At 58.4% G+C, this 17,075-nt stretch overlaps 2 protein-coding genes across 2 annotated transcripts; one reads left to right on the plus strand and one right to left on the minus strand.

Annotated features, from left to right (window-relative positions):
- Window positions 1-1,872: 1,872 nt before the first annotated feature.
- On the plus strand, window positions 1,873-8,858 carry ARL8A (ADP ribosylation factor like GTPase 8A). The gene is made up of 6 exons (XM_026864392.1): window positions 1,873-1,953; window positions 2,741-2,814; window positions 4,577-4,670; window positions 5,867-5,934; window positions 6,895-6,965; window positions 7,116-8,858. The coding sequence occupies exons 1-6, from the start codon at window positions 1,894-1,896 to the stop codon at window positions 7,163-7,165; spliced, it is 417 nt and encodes a 138-aa protein (XP_026720193.1). The 5' UTR covers window positions 1,873-1,893; the 3' UTR covers window positions 7,166-8,858.
- Window positions 8,859-10,573: 1,715 nt separating this feature from the next.
- Window positions 10,574-16,621, minus strand: GPR37L1 (G protein-coupled receptor 37 like 1). The gene is made up of 2 exons (XM_026864391.1): window positions 15,763-16,621; window positions 10,574-11,865 (listed from the first exon to the last, which is right to left on the minus strand). Exons 1-2 carry the CDS (start codon window positions 16,456-16,458, stop codon window positions 11,053-11,055), a joined length of 1,509 nt encoding a protein of 502 aa, XP_026720192.1. The 5' UTR covers window positions 16,459-16,621; the 3' UTR covers window positions 10,574-11,052.
- Between the last annotated feature and the right edge of the window lie 454 nt (window positions 16,622-17,075).

A 17,075-nucleotide genomic window follows, 5' to 3' on the forward strand; every position in this document is an offset into this window, starting at 1 on the left:
AAAGCAGAGGTGACTCCTGGCTCCTGCAGCCCAGCTCTTCCTGGAAGAGCTCCCATCACACATGAACCATCTCACAGATGGCTTTCACACAGCCAGCAGTTCCATTGATGTGGTCTAGGATCCCCAGTGGAGGTACCTGCAGCTTCCAAGAGCTCTTCAGCAATTGCTGTCCACATCTTCCAAACAAAGCCTGATAATTCCTTAAAACCTGGTCCATAAAGTCAAGTTGTGTGTTGAACCTTAGTCCGCAAGAGACATCCCCCATGGCAGCCAGTGGTAGAGGGATTCCTGCCTGCTTCTCCTCCTCTCCCCCTGTGCCCTCCCTCCAGTCCCCAGTGTGGTTTCTGGGTGCACTGTGGCTTGGAGACCCCTTGGCTGCCAGCCTTTACTGATGAACGCAAAAGAGAAATGAAAAAGGGAAGCAGTGTGTATTGCAGAACTGTTGGAAGAGGTCAGGAAAACCCTGGGGACTCGCTGACGTGGTGGGTGTGGAGGAGCTGTTGGCTCAACCAGGCACAAAATTCTGCTTGTCAGAAAATGGCATAAATTGCCTTCCCTTTTTTGAGGTCTGTGTTAACTGAAATAAAACCCAGAAAAGTTCTAGAGAAACCGCGACTTTAAGCTGGTAAAGAGTTACGGGGATTAGTTTGGCCATGGTTGTTGGTTCCCACAGGTTCCTGGCACTGATGGCTAAAAGCCCCAGTGCCATGTTATCCTGGTTATCGAACCCTCTTCCCCATCAGCTTCCCCAGTGTCCTGCAGCAGGGCCTTCCACAAGGATGCATTTCAAAAGCAAAGAGGATAAACATGTTTTGAGTCCCAGTGGGGCTGCCTGCCAGGAGGGAGGCTGCTAGAGGCAGAGGGTGAAGGGCTCTGGCAGCTCTGGCCTCCTGCCCCAGGGATGCCCAGAACATCTTGCAGTGTTGGGATTTGGGTAGTAAACTGGTGGGGTGGGCTTTAACAGACCAGCACCATCCTGACCCTCCAGTACAGTGCTGAGCACACAGGCTGGCAAGCCAGCATCTTGCAGCAGTGGCAGAGGGACAGTTCCTGCTCACCACTCTGACAAGTCTAATCTAGTTTTGCAGTGGTGCTGGTATGGTGCAAATCCACAGCAATTTCATGCTGCTTCTGCCTGACGTGTCTTGGGGTTGTGCTGCTGGAGAAAACATGTTGGCAGCTCTTGGGGAGGGGGAGAGGGGACCTGTTGCTCCCCCTACAACATCCAGCATGAGCACCTGGCCCTCATGCATGGGCAGGGTGCAGGGGCTGAAGGACCCATGCAGGCAGGCTGCAGGAAAGCACAAGTCATTCTGGTTTCGGCTAGGCTGTAAAATAATCCGAAGCAGGAAACATGCTGGAGCCCCTGGAACTGAAAATGAGCCTATGCAGGAGGTGGTTCCCCTGGGTGGGAAGACTGGCTGGCTGCCTGCACCCCATGGGGTCCTTGTGGGGCTGCCACTGGGTTTTGCAGGAGCAGTTTGGGCCTGGACAGCTGACCTGAGGTCACTTCAGCGGGTGATGGTCTCAGTCTCCTCCTGCAAAGGGCTTGGGAGTCCTGTCTGGAAAGGGCTGGGTTGGGTGAGCCTCTGCCACCCCGAGACAGCAGCTTGCTGAGCAGCCAGGGACTTCACGGGGCCACCTTCACTCCATGCAGCAGCATTTCCATCGTGCAGGCATTTTGTCTCCTTGGTTCTAACTTTGCTCCAGGTGTGGACCTGGAGGAGGGTCACGCTGTGCCTGTTGCAGGGCTGGCAGTGTTTGGGGTTGTTTCTGGGCAGGCTGTCAGCTGAGCTGCCCTGCTTGGAGCAGGCTGGTGGGGTTTTCTTGCCTCCTGACACTGTTCCTTGACTCCTGCCTTGTTCCTTGCAGTCAGGACAGTTCAATGAAGACATGATCCCGACAGTGGGCTTCAACATGAGGAAGATCACCAAGGGGAATGTTACCATAAAGGTAAGAAGCAGATATTATTGCCAGTGGGGAATCTTGGGATGAAAGATGGAATGAGGGGAGATAGATGGGTCTTCTGCTGGAAGTTGAAGGATGCCAGCAAGCCCAGCTGCACTTGGGAAGATCTGCCCTGTTAGGTTCTTGCAGGTACCCACCAGAGGAGATAGTGGGAAGATATAGAAGATCCAGACCTTTGCAGTAAGAGCCAGTACAGGCTGCAAAGCTGAAGGTTTTCTTATGCTTCTGTCTTGCTGGTGGTGACTCAGGAATGTGGTCACCTTGCTGAGGGTGGGAGCACTGGGAAAAACAGGTCGTGGCTTGCAGTGGTGGTTTCTGCCTCGAGCGCCAAGGGAGGGGAGGTTTCTACCCCTTCTGGATCTTTCAAGGGCCCAGGGTTGGACTGGGAGGTAATGGTGAGACAGGCTTGAAAATATGATTGGGGATCTCTGTCTGCTGCAGAAACATTTCCAAGAATGTCCTGAGTGTTTTAAATGGCAAATGTATCAGTGAAAGGCCAGGAGGTGCAGTGGGCATGGAGAGGAGCACCCCAGCTTGGGCCAGGGGGTCCCTCTGTGCCAGCAGAGGCACATCGCAGGAGGTGTTCAACACCCTCCAGCTGCCATTCCTGAGGTGTCTCCTTTCTTGAGTCAGGATCCTCCTCACTAGGTTTGAGCCAAAGAGGAGGGGATGGAGGTGGGTTTGCTGCGTGCCTGGTGCTCTGGCTGGCTGGCTGCATGGGGAAGGGTTATGGGCAGGGTGGTGGGGTAACGCTGCCTTTTCTCTGTCACAGCTCTGGGACATTGGTGGCCAGCCACGGTTTCGCAGCATGTGGGAGCGGTACTGCCGTGGAGTGAGTGCCATCGTGTGAGTATCCCTGAGAGCCCTGTCACCCCCCATCCAAACCGGAGCCGGCAGAGCCGTGGTGTCTTCTCTGCCACAGCCAGACACCTGTGTCGGGAGTTGAGATGCTAGAACTGGTGCCCCCACAGGATTTGAGCACAGGGCAGCCAGGTCCCTGTCAGCATCAGTTGGCCCAGCTCTGTTCCTTGGGTCTTGCCCTTCCTGGCCCCTCAGCTTCTCCTGTGCTTTCCATTCATCACAGGGGCTGAGCAAAGGCCACCAGTGTGGCTCAGCCCTTTCCAAGACGCGGGTTTTAAGGGCAGCTGCCAACAGCCTGTTTCCAGGTTGTGGGGTTTATGTGCTGCTGGATGAATCTTGTGCTGAGAGAAGGGAGTCTCCGTACAGTGCCCGCTGCTGACTGTCAGCAAGTCTCTGAGTGTCCCCACGTGTCCCCTGCTTGCAAACGTTGCAGTAAGCACAGTCCCAGGGAGCCCAGGCTGGGGATGACCTGGCAAGATGCTCCTGGGAAGTGGGCTGCCTGCTCCTAAGGACAAATATCCTGGGAGACCACAGTGGGGTTACTTAAACCCGAGGACTGGGTTTCCGTACTGCCCTTCCCAACGGTAGGTCTGGCAGGTGAGGAGGAGTGAGGGCCACTTGTCCTGCTTCTTGGGACAGTAGTGTCTGGCCCTGCCCTTGGTGATTGTCACCATGTTGGGACATGTCCTTGACACTTTTTATTACAGCAAGCTTTGCTGGAAATTACAAAATCCCTTTTTTTTCCCCACTCCTTTTACTGCCTCCTTCCATATTTTTGTAGTTTTTCCAAAGTGGCTCGTCTGGTTGAGAGGAAATGAAAGGACCTATGGCCATCCAGGTCACGCTGCAGTCTGCCTTCCTCGCCTTGAGCTGCGTCACATCCTTTTTCTCTTGCCTTCAGCCCTCCTGCTCCATCCAGCGTGCTAAAGGCTTATGGTAGTTTTTCCTTCTCCCTGTCATACACATTTTCCTGTGTTCAGCACTTCAGTAGCTAAAGGTTCTTTTCCTATTTATAATAAACCTCACAAGGCCTGAAACTTGCTGGTGTTTCTCACTTCTCTCCCAGCTTCTCAATCTTGAAAATAAAGCCTGCTTTGGTCAGTTCCTCTCCCCAGTTTTGGCTTAACTTGTGTCTTTTGCAGGATGGGTATCTTCCTTTAAGAGCTAAATCCTTCCCTAAACCTCCCCCATCTGCTCAGAGCAGGCATTGCTGACTACCGGCCCTTTGCTTTGTGTCCCGTGCCCAGGATCGCTCCCACTGAGAGATGAGCAGGTCTTTCCCCCTCTCAGGATGACACCTCTTCTTGTCTATCATCAGCTCCTCTTGTCTTCTCCACTTGTCCTCTGTTCTGGATGTCTCCACAGGAGTTGCCACACGCCAATGAACCTTACTTGGGTGCTTGGGAACAACGTGTGTCTTGCATCTTCTTCTGCCCGGGCAGCGCCTGGGCTTCCCTTGTCACCACGTCCCTGCTGTCAGCAGGGTGGTCTGCTGCAGGGATGAGGACAGGGAGGTCCACCCCTTCCCTGGGAGACACGAGGTGCTCTCGGCCCCACATCATTCCTTGGGAAGAGGGGTCCTGGGGGAAGGATCCCCTTATCCATCCCCTCCATGCACTGGCCCAGGAGCCAGCAGGGGTGGTGCAGGTGCCATGTGAGCAAGGTTTGATGGTGGTATAGAGCTCAGCACAGCACCGGGCTGTGGGGACCTCGATGCCCGCACTCAGGAGTGCCCATTCCCTTGCAGGTACATGGTGGATGCTGCCGACCAGGAGAAGATAGAGGCCTCCAAGAATGAACTGCACAATTTGCTCGACAAGCCGCAGCTCCAGGGCATCCCGGTGAGCTGTTGCCTGGATAGGTACCCCCTAGCCACTCGCAGCCCCCAGACTGGTGGCTGCCAGGGTTTGTGGTGAGAGGTTTGCATCTTGCAGAGCTGATTCGAGGAGGGGATCCCCTTCCTCAGGGGTTCCCCTTTCCTGCTGCATTCCTTCGGGAGCTGGGGCAGTGATGCTTTCTAGCCCAGGGCTGGGCCACCCAACAGGGAAGGGAGCTTTAGAAGAGATCAGAACCCATCCCCCCCGATGTGTGAGATCTGTCCTTGCGCATCAATTTACACCTTATTTATGGTGGGCCGTTAAGGTCCTGTCTCCTAGGAGAGCAGCTGCTTGGCTGTGACATTTGCAGGAGGTGGGCTCTGGTGGCGGCGCGTGCCGATGCTTACAGAGCATCCAAAATCGGCATCCTCTGCAAGGAGCTAATTTGAGGATCTTGCCACATAACCCAAACGTTCACTGCCAACTAAATGAAGCTCCCGACATAACGCTCTGTGTTTGCAGCCCTTCTGAGTGTTCTTTTTTGGGAACAAGTCTCTAAATTTAATTTGGGGGATGCTGCGTTACCACGCTGCTGCAGAGGCCCCGACTCAACCCGGGAAGGTGGCTGCAGCCTCCATGCTGTCCTGGTCAGGTGACAGTCGTGTGGCATGCTCTGGGGGGGGTGAACAAGTCCTGCCAGGTGATTATTTTCCCTGCATAGTCTGAGGATGCCTTTGTGGATATGAAAAGCCTTTGATGAGAGATCAATGGATGGTACAAACAGCCAATGCTTTTTTGGGTTGGCTGCCTGTGGAGAGCAGGTTCTTCACAGTGTCTGCAGCTCTCTCCTGCCTGATAACATCGGGTTTAGCCATTTCACTTGACTTTTTGCTCAAAGACAGCAAGAGGCTCCTGGGAGAACATCCTAGATGGCATGACAGATGCTGGTGCCCTTCAGGGACTATGTGCTGTGGGGCCAGCTTCTCATTGAGACTAGAGAGTACACAGGAGATGCTGTGTATGTCCTAATTAAGGCTGTTAATTGAAATGCTCTGCCTTCTGGTTGCCTGATGAAGGGGTTTTCTCTGTCCCGGCACACCCTGGTGAAGTGGCCAGGGCTGTCTTGCATCTCAAGCAGTGTCTGTTTCTGGGTGGCAGAAGCAGGTTCCTGCCTGGTCTGGTGGCAGGGAGCTTCAGGTGTCCCCTTTCCTGCCCTGCAGGTCCTAGTCCTGGGGAACAAGCGAGACCTGCCCGGTGCCTTGGATGAGAAGGAGCTCATTGAGAAAATGTAAGTGTGTTGGTGGCCTGGCGGCCACGGCAGGGCTGTGACACAGTGTGACCCACGCTGGTTCCTGCGGTGCTGTCGCCCTGCTGGTGCTCCTTGCCCTGCCGGGGTGCCCCGGTGGTGCCTGGGGTGTGCTGGGTGACAGGGAGTGTCCCGAGGTGGCGGTGGGCAGGTGGTGTCTGGAGCTGGGAGCCGTGACCGCAGTGCCAGGGTCAGGTCCCACCAGGTCCCACGTGCCACACGGTGGCGTTGGGGCCCGGCACAGCCCGGCACGGGGCTCTGCAGCACTAGGCTCCCGGCTGGGTGCTGCTCCTGGCACCCTGCCACAGCTCTGCTCCGCTCCCTGGTGCAGGCCCCATGCCCCCAGCAGCAAGCAGCCCCTCCTGCTTGGAAGTCGGGTCCTGCTCCAGCGTGTGACACCATTCATGTACCATTCCGTGTTTTGCCACCCTTTGCCATGCTGTTTTGTGGCCTCCTTGCAGCCAGTGCTGCCTCCTGTCCACCTCCTCGCTGCTGGTGGCGATCCCCTCCCCTGAGCTGGGGGACTCGCTGACTCCCAGCGTCTCTGCTCCCCCCCAGTCACCCCCTGGAGATATTCCCTGTCCTGTGGGCACCAACGCAGCTCCTGTGCTGCCAGCCCTGTGCTGCTCCAACCACCCCCTGTCTCATCTCCTGCCTCATCTCCCACAGGGCTGTGTGACCAAGGTTCAGGGAGGGGAGCTGTGGGATTTTGTGGCCAGGCTCTCCATGGGGGCATGTAGTAATGGGCACAGTGTGCTGGTGTCCTTGCCTGACCCACATGCAGGTCCCTGGGAGGCTGGAGAGACGTTGCCCCTGTAAAGTGTCCCTCATCTCAGAGCTGAGGTCTAAAGGGACCTTCAGAAGGCTGCCCGGAGGTGTCTCCCATTGGTGCCACCATGCAGCCCCTGGCATCTGTAGCCAGAGCTTGCTCCTCTCCTGCAGGAACCTCTCTGCCATCCAGGACCGAGAAATTTGTTGCTACTCCATCTCCTGCAAAGAAAAGGACAACATCGGTGAGTACCAGTGTCTTCGGTGCGGTGCTCAGGTGCCGTGGTGGGAGGCAGCCCATGCTTCCTGGAGCAGTGTGCCCATGCTGTTTGCCCAGTGCAGGAGCGGGTGACAGCCCGAGGGAGAGCCCTCTAAATGTCCCCTTGCCTTCACAGACATCACCCTACAGTGGCTTATCCAGCACTCAAAGTCTAGGAGAAGCTGAGATCCTGCGGACTGCAGCTCAGATCGGGAAGATGCCATTGTACAAGCCCATGCCCCTTTTCTCTCCTGCTCTGTCCCTCCAGCTCTCTCTCTAGATGGGTATTTTTAGGGGACCCCAAACTCCTCTCGCATTGAGGTGGAGCCCTTGTTTTTATTGTAAAGAATATGTCCGACTGCCCTCCTCTCCTCTCTGTCTCTTCTTCCCATTTTGACACTGTTCTGTTGTTGTCTGTGTATACAGTATATATATATATGTATATATATTTTAATTTTTTAATTTAAGCGATAGCGCTGTTACTAAACTGGGCCCTGTGAGCAGTAGGAAGGCTGTGGGCTCCCCGAGGCCGGTCGAGGGTCAGCGCTGGGAGAAAGATGAGGGTGGTGGCAGAAGGCAGCCCCTCGGGGATGGGGCTGTGTCAGGCTGCGGGCAGGTCCCTTGGGGCTCCGTTCTCCCTTCTCTGGGTGTCCTGCCTGTACCCCTGGGGAAGAGAGTGTCCTGGGGATGTCAGGAGCATGCCCACCTTCCTCTTCCTTGGGCTTCAGCCCCATGGGCAGGGTTTGGGGTGGAGGTGATGCCGCCCCCCATGTTCCTTGCCCCTGTGGGGGGACAGGGATTAGTCACAACCTGCTGTGATCAGCCTCCCCCCCTTGCCTCCACCTGCTGTGCCACTGCCCCAGCCTCTCTTGCCCTCTCTTGGTCACTTGTCCACCTCTCCCATGTTCCCCCTGGCCCCTGTGCCTGTGCCAGATCCTGCCCTGTTGCCCAGTCCTGCTGCTCTGCTGTGCTGGGGTGGCCATCCAAGGGGGCTGCCACCAGAGCTGGATGGGGGGGCTCAGCAGTCCCTGCGGGGAGCCAGGGGCTCCCTCCTGCCTCCTCCCTGCCCCAGCCACCCCTGGAGGTGGCTCAGCCCTGTGTAGCCTCTCAGGGCGGCCGCACTGCTCCCCACGTGCCAGCAGGCATTGCCTGTACCCGGCTGGGGGCTGCAGGCTCTGCCCCGGCCGAGGACATGGTGGGGACACCAGGGAGGGGGGTGTACATGGAGACATGCAGAGACACACGCGGCGCTGTGAGAGCCCCTGTGTGCCCACAACGCTGCCCGCTGGAGCTGGGGGGTGGTCCCCATGCCCTGCTCCCCACACCGGCCCCCAGCTCTGCTCCCCTGGCGGGGGACATGGGGAGGGGGGGCTGAGTGGGGCATGGTTGGGTCCTTGTCTGCAGGTGGGGAGAGGGCGAGAGGAAATTTGGGGCAGGGGTGGTCAGGAAGGTTGTGCTGTCTGTGCCATGTGATGAGTTGTTGGGTCTCTGCAGGCATCACCTGGGGGCCTGGCCAGGTTGTTTGGGGCCAGTCCTGGGGGGGACACTTAGTTGAGCTAGGGGGGACATGCTGGCGTCAGGAAGGTGGGTGTGTAGTGGGGTCAAGTCAGTGGCACAGCAGGGAGGCGGTGGCCCAGGGACAGGGGTCTGCAGGGCCCCTCTCCCAACCCCTTCCCCTGCTCGGCTCGGCTCTGTTCTCGTTTTTGCAGAATTGCACAAAGAGAGATTTCCTTTTTCTTTTTTTTTTTTTTTTTTTAATTCCTTTTTTTTTTTTTTTAAGAGATATTTTGGCTCAGATTCGACCTCTGTTCGGAAATGATTCTTGTAACTGTACAATTTTTTTGCCTCCTAATAATAATAAATTAACAATTTTGCGTTGTGGGGTGTGGTTACAGTCACGTTACTTCCTCACTGTCACTCATCCCTCCTTGGTGCTGTGCCCGCGCCTCAGAGAATGGGGTGGGGGTCCCTGTCCCCCAGGCAGCACCAGATACCTGCATGGTCGTTCTCAGCTCTGATGGCTCTGGATGCCTGGTTATCTTCACCTGGGTGCGAGGACGGGCTCGGAGACCTCTGGCTGTGGCCAGGACCTTCCTCTGCCCCCACATCGTGTCCCAGGGCTGCCACAGGGCCCTGCTTCCATGCTGGCTTTGGAGTGGGGTTGCTGCAGGGCTCTAGCTGCCTCTCCCTGCCCCCTTGCCGACACCAGCCCCTTCCTGGGGGCTGTGGCCATCGCTGGCGGGGGCGGCCCCGCCCCGCGTCCTCTGGGGGGGCTGATGCCTGCCCTGCCCGCAGGGCTGTGCTCTGTGCTTTACCCGGGTGCTGGGGCTGGCATGAGGGCTGGGGTTCAGCCCGGCCCGTGGGGTGCTCTGCCTGCTGCAGGGCTGTGTGTTGCCCACAGCCCATGGTGATGGTGCTGCCTGCACCTTCCCTTCCCCCCGCCCAGCTCTTCTCCCCACGCATCCAGCCCCACGGGGCCACAGCAACAAGCCCGGCTTTGTTTGCCCTTGGCCCAGGCTCAGGACAGAGCTGCACGGACCAAGCGCGTGAGAGCTGCCCCTGCTCCCTTCCTCCCACCCCCACCAAGCCCCTACAGGGACCCACTCACCCCATCAGGGTGCAGGGGGGTGAGGTCACAGTGGGCAGCCTGGCCTCTGCTTCCCCCCTTCCATCCCTGTGCCAGGATGAGACCCCTCTTCTCTCTGCCTGCTCCTGAACTGTGGGGCCCAGCACTGGTCGGGGGGAGGAAAGGAAAAACCCATTTCTGTGCTCTTGGAAGAAAACTGGGGCTTTTGTTTCCCTGGAAACGGGGCTGCAAAAGCAAAGCCCGGTGGGTGTCGATGCTGCACAAAGCCTGCAGTGAGCCCCTCGCATTCACCCGGCCGTAGCAACGGTCTCCCTTGCCCCGGCATTTCGTGGGCTGGGGCGGATGCCAGCGGCAGGACAAGGAGCTTTAACAGCTCTGCTGGTCGGGGCCGGCATGGCCAGCCTGCCCTCAGCCGATGCACTCCCCGAAACCCACCCTGGGTGCAGGAGCCTTGAGCAGGGGATGGATGTGGGGCTTGGAAACCCTGGTACCCTGAATCAACATCCTGGGACAATTTTGTCCCTGCGATGGGCAGGTGGATGGAGGCTGGGAGCCCTGCACGGGGCTGTGTGGATGACGTGCTCACCCCGTGGGCTCCCCAGGGGGTGCTGGGGGTGGTGGTCCCACGTGGGCACCCCCAGCACTGCACAGCAGCACCGTGGTCCTGTAGGGTGCAGAGCACCTCAGCCTAGTGCTGGGCCGGGCTGGCTGGGACCAGTTTGAGTCCTGCAAACCACCCCAAGCCCAGACCCTCCCAGGGGCAGGCTCAGCACCAGCTCGCTCGGCACCACCCCAGGGGGAACAGGGCAGAAGGACTGGGGACCGTTCCCCACCTCCCTTAGGTGCTGCCTGACCTGGCACGGCTGCTTTCCTGCCCTCATGCCCACCCAGCTGCCCATGCCCACCCCAGAGCCCCCATGTTTTAAAAGGAAAGAGCCATCCAACCCCAGATGCTGGCTCCCCAGGGCTCTGCTCGGCGGTGCTGGATGGCTGCGTGTGCGACGTGCTCTAGGTTACTGGTTTATTGAGCTCTTTCTTACAGGGCACTGCTTGGATCTGGTGGGATATAATCACTTGGACCTTCTACTGTGGAGGGGGCTGGCAGGAGGGGTCAGGACAGGACAAGAGCAGTTTGTGTTTTCTATGTCATCTGCAAGCCACCATGGAAGCCCTCTAGTTTCAGATGGGACCTTTCTGGCACAACTCCATCTCCAGAGCAGCAACCCCTCTGAGCCTGGCCAGGCAGCCAGGATGGGAGGGTGCTGATGTCCTTGCTGGCCTTTGGGCAGAGGCAAGAAGGCTGCCAATGTAGCCATGGGGACTGGGATTTCAAGCCCCACTTGCCCATGGTGGGGTTTGAAGCCCATGGCACAGCCCCCTGAGCTGTCTCTTCTGCTTGCTCCATGTCCAGACACAGGCACTAATGGCAAAACGTTTGGTCTTGGGAGGAGGCGGTGGAACGATCTCTACAGCTCCCTGGTGGCACTTAGCAAGGTGTGCCAAGGGCCAGGAGGGGTGGAGGGGACTCCCGGGGCTTGTCAAAGAAGATGGAGGAGGACATCTCCGTTTTGAGCTTGCTGTCGGCGCTGCCCTCACTGGAGGCAGTGTCGGGGCCGCAGCCCTCACAGCAGCAGCAGCAGCAGTCCATGAAGGCCTGGCCCAGGGGTCTGCAGAGGCACAGGAGCAGGATGGGCGTCACCGAGCATTTGAAGAACAGGAAGAACTGGTTGATGAGGTTGAGCAGGTCCAAGGTCTGCTTGGACATGTCAGGGGACATATAGGCCACCACGATGTTGCAGACATTCTCCGGGGTGGTGCAGAGCCCGTAGATAATGGTCAGCCCGATGATGGTGCAGTTCAAGTGACTCTCACACTGGCTGTGCTTGGTCCCACGGCACTCGCTCTTCTTCTCGGTGCCGCTGATCCTCCGGGTCACCAGCTGGCAGCTCACGGTGAAGAGGATGGGCAAGCAGAAGTAGCAACCAAAGTACCACCACATCCGGGCATTTTGATAGGTAAGCACCAGTGAGTAGACAGACTCAGGCAGGTTGGACGAGGGCTTCATGGTGCAATACTCTGTCACTATGCCGGACACGGGTGACGTGTCCTGCACCAGCTGCCAGAGCAGGATCTCTGGCACCGACAGCGTCATGGAGCCCACCCAGATGACTGCCAGCTTGGCGATGATGGACTGACACTGCTCGATGGGCCGGGCACTGGCCTGGGGGCTGGTGGCTGCGTGGAACCTGTCGATGCCCAGGGCACAGAGGCTGAAGGTGGTGACTCCCAGTGATGATACCTGGTGAGGGGGGATGCAGAACAAGTGGCCGTGCTGCAGGGTCATCCCAGGGGGCTTGACTTCACCAGGCTGGTGGCAAACCCCTGGCTAGCCAAGACCACAGCTTGAGACCCTCCAAGGCTGTAGGGAGGTCACAACCTGTGGCTGCATCCCAGCTTTAGAGCCACTTTTCTGTGACTCCTGAGAGGGCAGTGGATAAAAATGTCCCTTGACCTGTTTGTCCCTACCCAGCTCCCTTTTCTGCAGAAGGGAGAAGCTTTGGTGGATGTCTGTCTGTCCAGCTGGGGTGGGAATAGCAAAAATGTCCATCATGCTCTTCCTCTGTTCTGAAGAGGGACCATCACACCCACCAACACCTTCCCAGGGTCCCCAAGCCCCCCACAAGCTGCCCCAGGCTGGCTTGTCCCTGCCCTGCTCTGCAGAGTTGCTGCTTCCTGGACAGGGCAAATGAGTTAAAGACACCGTTGTCACAAATCAGCTTGGGGCAATTTCCGCTGCATTGAATATGGCAGGAAAAACATCCCCTTTGCCAAAGAGAAGAGGCCAAAGGAGGCAGAGGAATCACGATGGCTCTGGGAGGGCTGGTAAGGCACCGGAGGTCACAATCAGCATTCACAGTCCCAGCCCCAGAGCTGCAGCTTTGCTCAGAGCCAAGTCCCACAGCCCTTGGCCAGAAAAATGGCAGAGTCACATGCTGGTGCCCCCCAGCCCTGTGGCCGTTCCTGGCCTCACAAAGCCATCAAATGTCACCCTGTGCTGAAGGACCTTCCCAGCACTCAGGAAACCACCCAGGGCTCTGCAGGATGGCTGGATAGCAGCCCGAAACAGGCCTGGCGCTGCCCCCCCTGCCCCTACCCCCACCTTTTCCAGTGGTCCTGGGTTGGCCCCTTCAGCAGCTCATGGCCAACACTGATGCCAAGCACCAGCATCACCATTTGGTTATGCACAGCAGCATCCCCCTGGCCACAACATCGGGGCACCACCCTGCACCCATCCCCACCACCCAACACCCTGCTCATGTCCCAGCTCCTCAGCCCAATGCCCAGAGCCACCCTGAGCATTCAGAACCCTTGCTCTGCCCCACAGTCAGCACCAAGCACACTTGCCCGGCTCCCTGGCTGGCAGCTGCAGCCATCCCAGTGCTGCTGTGTTGCTGCCTTTCCTCTCCCCCTACACCCTCCCACAGGCTCTTTTGTTTCTCCCGGTCCCCTCAGTCCTGGCGTGTAACTCGGACATGGCAGAGCATCCTCCCCAGTGCCCTGGCAGGGATGCAGCTGGTGCCACTGGTCACCCCAGGCACATCCCTGCATACCGCCTGTCACCAGGAGCCCATGTAGCCAGCTCTGCTCCAGAAACCTGGCTTTGTGCCCCCCCGCAGGGCATTTGAGTCGCTACAAAGTGGAGGACAGAAGGTTTGCTCCTTACAGAGTTCATGCAGCAGCCTGAAATGCTTGCACAGTCCCATCCTGAAAGGTTGGACATGAACTGCTGGACTGCAGACTGATTTCCTCTCTCATGGCTGACCCTGGGCTGGGGATTTAGCTCTGGCCTGGCCAGGCTCTCCTACCCAGGCAGGTGCTGGGTCCCAGGTGAACAGAGAAGCTCTGAAGCCCATTTCTGCCCTTGCTCTGGGGGCCAGAGGCAGGAGGGCAGGGTAGGACTGGTAGCTGGGGTGGCAGAGAAGGAGTAGCCTCCTGGGTGGACCTCAACAGGACTGTGACTCCCCAGGGCTGTGCCATGCCCATCCTTCAAGCAGCCCCAACATCCCACCATCCTTCCTGCCTCCTTCAGGGACTGAGCTGTCTCAGGGGCACCCTGGTGCTGTTCAATCCCTGTATCTGGAGGTGCCACCCACAGGGACATGGCCAGGGACCCCATAAGCAACTCAGGTCGTGGAAGATTCTTCTCAGGAAGGGTTCTGGTTTGAGGACATCACCCTTCCCATCCTTACCCGGGGTGCTGACCCTGCCTGCCTGGGCAAATACGGGTCCATATTCCTGCCCCTCTCTGAGTCCTCCTTCAATTCGGCTGTGACATCAGGGGCCTGAGGGGGAGGATAGGGATGGGGCACTCACTGCATTTAGTAAGAGGCTGGGGTGGGAGATCTCCAGAAATGAAGAGGTGCTTGCTGAGCAGGGGTGACAGTGCAGAGAGGCGGGGGCTGCACTTCTCCACCAAACACCCCATTGTTGTACTGATCTGGAACTTGCAGGTTTAGGGCTGTGGGTGCAGGTCCATCACCCCAGGCCTGCACCCAAACAACCCAGTGGAATTGCCAGGGTCCCCTGCTAGGGGCGTGCACAGCCAAGCTGCCCACGAATGTCCCAGAGCCCCTGTGCCTCCGCAGACCCTGCACAAGGGCACTGGCACTGGGGAGCAGCAGGACAGACTGGGACCACTGCTGCAGCGGTGGCCTCAGACCTGCTCACCTCACAGCCCTGGCAGTGGGGCTGTGCCAGCCCATCCAGACCCATGTCTACTCCCCTCTAGCCTCTGCTGGATTCACCCCAACCTGCAGCTGCTGTCAGGTGAAGCAAGAGAGGATATTCCAGCCACACAGGGAGTGATATGCAGCCAGGTCCTCCACCCCAGAGCCCTGGGCCCCACTCTCCAGCAGAAGCTGGACCAGGGAGGGGGATGTTGGGGAGGGGATTGTGGTGGGATATGTCAATGTCTTGGGGTCATTTCTTTGCCTGTAATTACTGAGGCCCCTGCAGCCACAAGCTTTCCCTGTCTGAGTGCCAAGGCCTGCTCTCTCTTCCCTCCAGCTGTTATTTCTCTGATCAGGCTCGAGTCCTGGTGATGGGCACAGACCAGACTGATGATGACTGAAGGCCAGGTCATATCTCAGCCGGTGACAGTCCTGGGAAGGCAGGGCTGGCCTGGGCATGGGTGCCAAGGGGTGTCAGTGCTCTCACACATCCTGATCAGGTTTAGGAAGAATGAGGGTAGCAGCCCTGGGACCCTCCAGCATAAGCCATGGCCTCAGCTTGCAGCTGGTTTTTCTATGTCTTGTCTAATGGGAGTAGACACTCCATGGGATGGGCAGATTTTGAACCCTGTCTGGCCTGACCAAGCCTGAGGGGGTGGACCTGACAGTGTATCCAATCTCTTCCAACCTTGTGTTTGCACCTTTCTTCAATAAACTGGGTTTTGGAGCCCCAGAGAACACACACAGGCAGGCTGGGTCTGTTTGTCATACGTGAGCATGGAGGGGACCAGTGAATCCCAGCTGTCCCTGCAGCATGGGACATGCCCCACAGTGAAGGTTTGTTTTCAGTGCAAGAGTAGGACCATGCAAAATCACACCATCTGGGGCATTTTTGCTCATTCTGCCTCCCATCACCACAGCCCCTGTAGCCTTCTCAGTGGGTCTACAGCTCACCCTGAATGTGGCCAACCCATCACATATGAGGCTTGAGGACAATCAAAGATCTCAGGTTACCAAACCTAATTCTAGGTCTCTCCCGCCCCATTACTGCCCCACCTGCAGCCCCCTGCCCTGGGGCCATCCTCAGTAGTCCACCACAGCCAGCACCGGGCCAGCACCATGTGGGGCTGAGCCCACAGGCTGTGGGGTGTCAGGCTGGGACAGGGACAGACAGACAGAGGGACCCCATGGACAGAAGCCACCATGCTGGCTGGACAAAGGAAGGTTTCATGGCATCTTCCCAGCCCTGACGGTGCTGGCTACAGAGCCTGAGGAATGGCCTGAGGCCGAAGGAAAGGGAAGGTCAGTATTGAGACCATCCCTTGGCTCCTTGCTGTGCCACGCAATTGGGTTCTCTGGCACACAGCCCTTGTGCCAGGCCACCAGCAGCATGGACTGTCCCCAGAGCAAGAGGGCAGAGGGGACACAAGTCCTTGAGCCCTCCAGGGCCCTGTGCAGCCCCTTACCTCCATAAAGGGCACAATGCGACAGGACACGTCCCCCAGCAGCCTCTTCTTGGTGATCTCGTTGAAGATGACCACGGGCAGGCAGAAAAAGAGGATAAGGAAGTCCCAGAAAGCCAGGCTGGCCAGGATGGAGTTCCAGGCACTCTTCATGTAGTAATTGTGCCACACAATGCACATCACAGAGAGGTTTCCGATTATGCCCACTGCAAAAACGATGAGAGACAGAAACATCACAGCGTAGGCACTGTAGGAGTTTTCCGTCACCGGGTACAAGGGGTTCTGGATTTGCAGCCGCTTGTCGGACACAGTGGTGAGGTTAGCTCGGGGCTCTGCCCCCTCCCCGTCCGTGGGGACTCCTTGTTGCTGCTCAGATGGGTCCGTGCTGGATGGCAGCAGGGCCTTGGTGGGGTGCAGGCTGGCGGAGTTGAGGGGCCGTGGGAACTCCACCCGCACTCCCGGCACGTACTGCTGCACTGACTTGGAGTCCTCCTCCGTCCCCCGGCGCAGCCTCTCCTTCATCACCTGGACCTCTGGACTGTCCCGGGAAATCGTCAGCAGAGTCCTACTTCCATCTGCACCCTGGCCACGGTGGGTGCTGCCTTCCCCAGGCTGCCCAGCCCTGCCTCGCATCGCCGCAGCCCCCGGTGCCAGCAGCATCAGCAGCAAGAGGACAAGCGGCGGCGGCGGCAAAGGCATCGTCCCCTCCGCACCCTCCGGAGAAAGCGTCTGCTGGGAGACAGGGCAGCCCCGATCACAGGGACGCCGGGGCTGCAGGCAGCGAGGGAGCCGTCTGGAGGAGCAGCCGCTCTGTCCGACTCCGGCCGCTGCTCTGGGCTCTCCGGAGAGCTCTGGGCAAAATAAAAGCCGCGCTGGGGAGCGGCAGCGCCGGGCCCTCTGCTGGTCACCCCCCCACACCCCCACACCCCCCCGCACCTGGGGCGTCTGCCAAGCTCCGCTGAGATGAGACAGCTACCAGGCTGGACAGCCCAGCATCCGCAACATCCCCAACATCCACCCAGCATCTGCAACATCCCCGACATCCACCCAGCATCCCCAACATCCCCCCCAACACACCCCCAGAACGAGCTGAACAAAGGCTGCCCATGGCTTGGCACTAGGGATGGGTTGCTGAGCTCAGGTCTTCCCACTTGAGCTCTCCCAGACCCTGCCTGAGCAGGTGGCACTAAGGTTGCCCAAGGTCCGGCACTGGGCACCGTGTGGCATGTCCCCTGCACACTCATCTTGGACTCAGGATGCCCTCAAACAGCCAGACCACCTCCTCAGGTGAGGGGTGAGAGAATGGACTGGCGGGC

The sequence above is a fragment of the Athene cunicularia genome, assembly GCF_003259725.1.
Source record: "Athene cunicularia isolate RWA chromosome 26 unlocalized genomic scaffold, athCun1 chr26_part2, whole genome shotgun sequence".
Taxonomy (NCBI): Eukaryota; Metazoa; Chordata; class Aves; order Strigiformes; family Strigidae; genus Athene; species Athene cunicularia.

Excerpts from the sequence above, each read along its gene's own strand:
- ARL8A (XM_026864392.1), top strand. The coding sequence starts at position 1,894 with ATGATCCCGACAGTGGGCTTCAACATGAGGAAGATCACCAAGGGGAAT. Across the intron at positions 1,954-2,740 it reads AGGGGAATGTTACCATAAAG|CTCTGGGACATTGGTGGCCA; the intron begins GTAAGAAGCAGA and ends TCTCTGTCACAG. Across the intron at positions 2,815-4,576 it reads CGTGGAGTGAGTGCCATCGT|GTACATGGTGGATGCTGCCG; the intron begins GTGAGTATCCCT and ends ATTCCCTTGCAG.
- GPR37L1 (XM_026864391.1), bottom strand. The coding sequence starts at position 16,458 with ATGCCTTTGCCGCCGCCGCCGCTTGTCCTCTTGCTGCTGATGCTGCTG. Across the intron at positions 11,866-15,762 it reads GCATTGTGCCCTTTATGGAG|GTATCATCACTGGGAGTCAC; the intron begins GTAAGGGGCTGC and ends CCCCCTCACCAG.